The 7,681-nt window shown below is 43.2% G+C and overlaps 1 protein-coding gene across 5 annotated transcripts in view; it reads right to left on the reverse strand.

Annotated features, from left to right (window-relative positions):
* Oxnad1 (oxidoreductase NAD binding domain containing 1) overlaps positions 1 to 7,681 on the reverse strand; it is a 27,545-nt gene that overhangs the window by 6,747 nt on the left and 13,117 nt on the right. Inside the window, exons 3-7 of one of the 5 annotated variants that reach the window (XM_050140641.1) lie at positions 6,628 to 6,826; positions 5,407 to 5,540; positions 5,067 to 5,130; positions 1,887 to 1,993; positions 819 to 960 (exon numbers count right to left, since the gene is read on the reverse strand). In XM_050140641.1, coding sequence (XP_049996598.1) covers positions 819 to 960; positions 1,887 to 1,993; positions 5,067 to 5,130; positions 5,407 to 5,519 — 426 coding nt within the window. In that variant the 5' untranslated portion in view covers positions 5,520 to 5,540; positions 6,628 to 6,826. Of the gene's footprint in view, positions 1 to 818; positions 961 to 1,886; positions 1,994 to 4,604; positions 4,780 to 5,066; positions 5,131 to 5,406; positions 5,541 to 6,627; positions 6,827 to 7,681 lie in introns of those variants that run through there. The other 4 variants (XM_050140642.1, XM_050140640.1, XM_050140639.1 and 1 more) reach the window with 4 other exon arrangements.

Below are 7,681 nucleotides of genomic sequence, written 5' to 3' on the forward strand. Positions count from 1 at the left end.
CCCCCCCCCCCCCCCCCCCCCCCCCCCGCTGTTTGTGTGGGACAGTGCCACGTGTCTACTTCCTATGCATTTTTGCTGCTGTTCTGGCCAGATCTGCTACTACTGGCTTCCCTCCTAGCCTTACTTGTAGTTCCCACATGAAAGTACTCTGCAACCTTTACAAACACAGCAATGAGAATAAAGTTAGTTTTTGCTTTCTGTTCTCTTTTTGTGACTGTCAATGATTTCCACCTGCTGGTCAGGTCAGAGAGTTTGGAGATTGACAAGCACAGTTAGTTGCTCCTCCTAGCTCAGGAGGCAACTGCTTGGTTCTTTTGAAATTAAGAGAGCTCATTCTAGTAGGTCCATGCCATCCTGCCAGGCGGTCAGGATATGCAAACATACTTCTGCTCCTTCTTTAGTAACTATGAGGTCACCTGGGGAAGGGTGGTTTTCTTAGCTACCTAGACAACAGAATGCTAATGATTTGATGTCTCAAAGTAATAAAGCCACTGACTGGGTGAGTTATCCTTTGTATTATGTTAATAAAGTCTATGTTGGATATAAAAACCGTGGAAAAATAAATGTGGGTAGAATTTCAGGATATCAGTAACTGGAATGCCCTCCCGATACTTTCTATGTTTTCTGTCTTATTATTTCTATGTATCTTCATATTCTTTACTTATATGTCTTCAATTCCCATGCCCCTACTCTGGTAAAAAGTATGTCTGTCAAGGTCAGTCCTCAACAACATGATACACAAGCATGCAGGTAAAATATTCATACCATAAAATTAAATAAATCTAAGAAAAGGTTTTTCTTAAAAGGTCTTTGCTTACCTTCTTGTGAACCCAGATAGCAGGAGGGTGGTCTGTGTATTTCACTGCCAACTCTATTATTCTCTCTCGTTCTAGCAGTTGGGGACTGGAGCAAATTGAAAACCCACCAACGACAGAGACTGCTGGGATAAAGAAATCAACCCTGAAAGGACAGACAAACAAACCATTCCTGTTGTAGTAGCTAAGAAGACTGTCAACAGCAGGCAAAAAAAACAAATGGACAAGATTTTAGTTAGACTAAAAAATATAAACTTCTAATTTAATAAAAGATTTGTAAGCAATCTTAAACAAAATAAAGAGAATTCTTCAGGAATTTTCTGAAGAACTGTTATGTTAAAAGCTAACTTACATGAACCACATATTACTTAAAAAGACATCAACTATCAAAAATGGCACAAGAAGAAACAGAAAAACCTCATCAGATCTACATAAACTCAAAGGACTGAATTAATAAAACATCACAAAAGAGAGTTCTGGTTCAGATGGCATCCCTGGTGAGCTGCACCACACACTTAGAGTAGAACCGATGCCAATCCTCCAGAAACCACCCCAAACAGGAGAACAGACACGTTGGAACTTACTCTAATGAAGCTGCTATCACCCTGATATCAAAGACACTGAAAACTACAGACCCAGTGTTTCTCAACCTTCCTATTGCCGTGACCCTTTAACTCTGTTCCTCAGGTTGTGATGACCCCAACCATAAAATTATTTTGTTGCTACTTCAATACTGTAACTTTGCTACTGTTATAAATTGTAATGTAAATATCTGGGTTTTCTGATGTTCTTAGCAACCCCTGTTAAGGGTCCTGACCCACTGCTATGGACCACTGTCTATTCAAATAAAAATTCCGAGACTACAAGGTTGGCTTAACATCTGTCCTCATCATTTTTTTTTTAATCATCTTGAGAGCTACGTTCAATGAGAGACTCGTCTCAAATAGATATGCCCAAACTGAAATGACCCAGAATCCTTCTCTTCTAGTGGGGGGCAGGTACCCATAGAAGTCCTTTCCAGAAGAAAATGTGACACCTCTTATCTTACAGGGAAAAGAAGCCACCACTCACCACTGGCCAGCCTTAAAAGAGAAGTCTTTATCAGCGACAAGCAAACGGAGGCTCTTCACTGATGGAGACTCCTGGGCAATGTCACACACCTTAGCTGTAGCCATGACCTGAATCAGCAAAGAGGTTCGGGGCTTAGAAACACGGAACTGCCCAACAAGGCAAAGCACACACTGCTCTGCTCTGCCCTCTATCAGGTGGTAAACCACACGAACTCTACGAGACTCCTACAACTCTATTTTATTCCGAATACAAATCATCCCTTACAGGAACTGTGTAACTAGTATCCACCTGTGCATTGGGCTAGGTACCCCGAAGAGCACTGTTGAGTGGGAAGCCCTCAGCAACCCTGCTCAGCATCTACTATCCCCCTCAGTAGTGGGCCAGGTGAGGCCATAGTTGCTTTTGAGGAAGAAGTCCACAGATGCTAACAGCAGACTTTCACAGAAAGCAGCTAGCACTGTTTAAAGAGCAAAGAACCAGTAACCTGGGTCTGTACTCATGCACTTCTGGCTTTGTGAGCCAGGGACTCACTTTGTAGCTCTGACTGGCCTGGGACTACTGAGGTCAGGTTGGTCTTGAACTCACCCACCTTGCCTTGGGCTGTGATTAAGGTGTGTACCACCATGCCTTGCTTGAATGTTTATTTCTTAAATTTTTTCTAACTTATTATATTTTTCCAAAAGATAAGCAGTTCATGACCTTAAAGCAAGAACACAGAGCCCTTTCCTACTGGGAGCTTGGGAAGCACAGCTCTCAATGCACTTTCTGAAAACTTCCAAGCGGAGTGCCTAGGGAACAAGTCATGAAGGGTGATTCGTGCCTTAGCACCCATCAACTGCAAAAACGTCTTCACTTCCTTTATTCTACCTCTGCTCTGCACCTCTCTTTCTCCCCTAAAGCTGGGACATTGTTGGAAGGGCTGAAGACAGACACAGCTCCCCTCAGATTCCTTCTCTGCAATGCCACCTGGGCAGTGGGCAGATGATCAAATGCAGTCCCTTTAACAGAGGACTCCCAACCAGCCCCACCAGGAGATGCTCTGGAAACTTCCTATCCTGATGCTAGCTCACTTTGGCCTTTTTTTCAACTGGACTTCCAGGCCCAACCAACTCTCAATGGGGAGATGACTTCACAATGCAGTAGAAAAGTCTCACTACCTCAACATAGCTCCTAAAATTTCCATCCTTTGCTGTAAAATGCCTTTCCTCTCTTTCTTTGCGTTGTAGCTAATCCCTTCTTCTTCCTGTCTTGGAGAATAAGTGGGTGATTTTCTATGACAGCCCCAAAGACTATACCTTAAAAAAGAGGGGGGGGACAGGGTCTCTCTACACAGGACAGGCTGGCCTGGAACTTGCTATGTCTACCTCAGCGCTATGATTACAGATGTGTGCCACCAGGCAATGTCCTTTCTACATACACTGTTGATCCTCACCCTATCTGTGCACTATACTGCTCTCTAAGCAGCTACCAGCTAGCCCTTTCTTCACATCAATCCTTTCTTTAGCACCTTCCTGTTCATCAGACATGATAAACAATGCCACTGGCTTTATCTTGAGCAGCTTAGAAAGAAACTATGGAAAGAAGAAAACACAGCTGCTAACAGAATGGACTCTGCTGCGAGATGGCCCCCCCTTTAATTTGGCAACACCGCTGACCACCATGTCACCCAGGGCAAATGTCCCAGCCACTTTCAACTAGGAACTGAAACCAGTAACACCCCTGCCTCACAGTGCTACTGGGGGCACTGATGTCGCGAATACAAACAAAAGCACTTCTAATGCTGCTGGCTCATAGTAAGTGCATATTGTTTGTTACCTACTTTATTGCATTAATTTATTTTATATCATATATTGCGCTTCATCCATTTATTATTATATATGCCACTGCACAGCACATCCCAGGGGAACTATGGGCATGGATGACAAGGACCAGTACAATGTGGTGGACTGGAACCACGTATCCATTGTAGCCTATCAATTATTCCATGGGAGCAAACTAGAAAGTCTTTAAAGTATTGCAAAACCTTGCCTTCCATTCCTTCCTCTCCTGAAATGAGTTCCCTTAGCCTACACAATCTTCCTGTCCTTGCTGCTCTTCTGAATCATAGGTAGCCTGGTTTTGGTTTAGTGATGGAATTACTAACAACCTAGACCTTTGAATAAAGTTTGCCAATATCACTCTAATTTATCTACCTCTCCACATGCCACAAAAAGAGTACATACATGTTTGCGATCAAAACCATTTTTAATTTACAACTGATGGGATTTCACTTTCAAGAAGAAATCATTAACAAGCTTCACATTTATACAGCTAACACTTTTTGTGTGTTGAAAATCTTTTCAGATTTATCAACGGGAAAAGGATAGTTTCCCATATACCTATAAACTTACTCTGCTGAACTCGTTCTACATCTCAAAAAGAAGACAATCAAAGGAATCAGCGATTACCTTTAGCACCGAGGCAACTCTAAAGGAGAACTAAGTTTTCAAAGTAGGGCCTAGCAACATACCTGTATGTTAAAGAGTCTCCTGGTATTAACACACACACTACGGAGGCAATATGCCTGGTCACGTTGTGGAAGTGCATAAAAACAGGATTTATCTTGCCTCACACGGACTTCTAATACTAAACTAAATACAGCTGACTATGTGCGAAACAACTGAAAAAGTAAAGGCAAGCATTCACTGCGCGTTTTTAAGTGGAAACAGGGTTACTCACTGAGGTAAAGGGTGAGGATCCTCGGCACCCTTCAGCTGGCAGGTTAGCTTTCTATAGCCTGAGTATGACTGACAGTCTGCAGGGGAAGGGCAGTGAGCTCGTCCACCTTCCTGTCTCAACTGTCAGTGCTGCTCTGACGAGCTAGGAGGAGCTTCTACAGTGGGGCGAACAAGGACTTTGAGACATGATGGCAAAAAAAGAAAAAAAGGTAAGCCATTCGTCATGTGTAGAGGCCCTACGTTCCCTCTCCTACAGCAGGCCCTCAATGTGCCTGTGTGGAGGGCGCCTAGTCCCGTCTGTGCCCCCTTACCAAAACAGCCTGTTCACACCAAACTTAGTGGAAAATCTTAATACCGCTCAGCCACTGCTTCCAAACCAGCTATCCTATCCCCTGCTGAGGACATTCCAGGGGAGGAAAATAAAATTTCCCTGATTGTCCCACCACGCCCCAGGGATACAGACCTCCCGTCGGAGGACACTTGCAGTTCTCTCCAAGTGATCAGCTTTCCTTCTGGATTTCATTATGCTTTTTAAAAGAAGGTAAAATTAGATTAGTAAACATTATCCTCATAACATAACAAAACTAGCTTCCCCTGCCAAAAACCATGGCTATCAAAAATGTGATTAATTGTAGATTTTATAAAATAGCGAACCTCTGCCAGTGCTAAAACGCCCACTCATTTCCGATCTGATAGCATGCACACTGAAGCCAGGATGCTGCCTCTCTTAAAGGACCTCCCAAACCATCAGGAGATCAGGGTTCGAGAATCAACCCAAATGGCAGCAAAGGCCGACAACTCACCTGGTTAGAGTAAGGTGCCGCCAAGTGCTGGCTGTCAATCTCCACGAAGCCTGTGTGCAGATGGCTCCCACAGTGCTACGAGTCAACCCAGGAATCAAGACAACATGGGCCATGGCGCTCCTGAACAAATGGAACTGAAATTTCAAATCATTTTCAGAGAAAAGTAGAGAAATGCCAGACTATGTTAGGGGCAGTGGCAAAAGACTGTGGGGGCTGGAGAGATGGCTCAGTGGTTAAGAATACTGGCTATTCTTCCAGAAGACCTGAGTTCAATCCCTAGTGCCCATATGGCAAGTAACTCCAGTTCCAGGGTATATGATGCCCTCTTCCGACCTTTACAGGTACCAACACACAGTACACAGACAAATACACAGGCAAAACACCCATACACATAAAATCAAAGCACCTACCCACACAATGGAAGAAGAAAATCAATTCCTACAAATTATCCTTTGATTTCCATGTGTATCCCCAGTCTCCCCTCACAAATAAAGAATGAAAGAAATGTAATGAAAAATTTAAATAAAATTGCTTAAGGATTTGGAACGAGTATGGCAGAACATGCCTTTAGTCCTAGCACTTGGGAAGCAGAGGAAGGTGGATCTCTGTGTGTTTGAGACCAGTTTGGTCTACATACTGAGTTCCAGGACATACAGGGCTATATAGACCCTGTCTCCAAAACAAAACAAAACAAAACAAAACAAAAAAACATGTATTGCTCTTCTAGAAGACCCAATTCCCAGCAACTATCTATCATGCGGTTCACATCTACTTGCAACTCCAGGAATCCAACTCCTCTGGCCTCCACACACACACACACACACACACACACACACACACACACTCACACCACATATAATTAAAAATGAAAATAAGTCTTTTTTGCGGGGGCAGATTTTCAAGACAGGATTTCTCTGTGCAGCCCTGGCTGCCCTGGAACTCACTCTGTAGACTAGGCTGTCTTAGAACCCGGAGAACTGCTTGCCTCTGCCTTCCAAGTGCTAGGATTAAAGGCATATGCCACTACTGCCCAGCTAAAAATAAAGCTTTTAAGAATTATTATTTATAAAAGCTTAAGGTTCACAAATATTTAAAACAAACAGATAATACCATTTACAACAACTCAAACTAGGAACTATCCAAAAGAAACAACATTAGGCGAAGTGTGATCTATTCATGCACTATACACAGCATCAATGACAAAGAATACATTTTACTTACATGCAGTAATATTCAGTTATAGGCTGCAGGTATCAAATGGCATCAAAGTAGACAGACTCCAAAGAGTCTAGACAAAAATAACCTAGAATGTTAGGAATCAGTCTTGGAAAGTGTATGGCTGCTGAGTGCCTCAGGAGGTCCACTTTGCAAAATCTTCAAACTGTCCTTGTAGCTAGATGATTTCTGTCTGTATGATACACTTCAATAAAAATGAAATAAAGACTCTTAACACTTTACTCTTGTTTTCTTTTTGGTTTTATGAAATCAGCCCAGGCTGGCCTATGAACTCACTGTGTTCCCTAATCTGGCCTCAAACGTGGACCCCTCCTGCCTTGCACTGGGTACAAGCATGTGCCACCACCCTACCATTTTATGTCTTAAAGTCACAAGACGAGTGGGTACGGCACTGATTAAGAGTCAGGCCATTTACTGTGTGGCTCCCATACCACTTTCTTGTGCCATTTAAAAAATACTTCTAGCTGGGCGGTGGTGGCGCACGCCTTTAATCCCAGCCTTCTGGAGGCAGAGGCAGGTGTATCTCTGTGAGTTCGAGGCCAGCCTGGTCTACAAAAGCGAGTTCCAGGACAAGTTCTAAAGCTACAGAGAAACCCTGTCTCAAAAAAAAACCAGAAAAATAAGAAACAAACAAACAAAAAAAAATACTTTTTAGCCTAAGACACCCACATTTTCCATACTATATCATCACATTGGTTGGCTCTCTCCTAGGGGCTCTGAGAATAAAGTGAATAAAACATGTCTCTCCCAAGCATTTTAGAAGGTGCTAATTGATTGATTAGAAATAGTTTAGTGTTACAATATTTAAGCCAACAATGAAGCTTTTGCAGTTTTTCATTCAATGAAATTTATTAATGGCCAAGCATGAGGCATGTAGGGATAAGCCCTCCCCTTGGGGGCGGGCTGCCCTCGGGCGTATGTTTACTGATATATTGGGCGGGCAGAGGCTGCGCGCCCCTTCCCTTCCTCTCCTGTCTCTGCCGGCTACTCCGCTGGAACCTTGGTTTCGTGAGTCTGGTTTTGTTATTAAACTTGTTCA

Source organism: Alexandromys fortis, unplaced genomic scaffold (assembly GCF_014885135.2).
Source record: "Alexandromys fortis isolate MF-2015 unplaced genomic scaffold, M_Fortis_MF-2015_v1.1 scaffold_46, whole genome shotgun sequence".
Taxonomy (NCBI): Eukaryota; Metazoa; Chordata; class Mammalia; order Rodentia; family Cricetidae; genus Alexandromys; species Alexandromys fortis.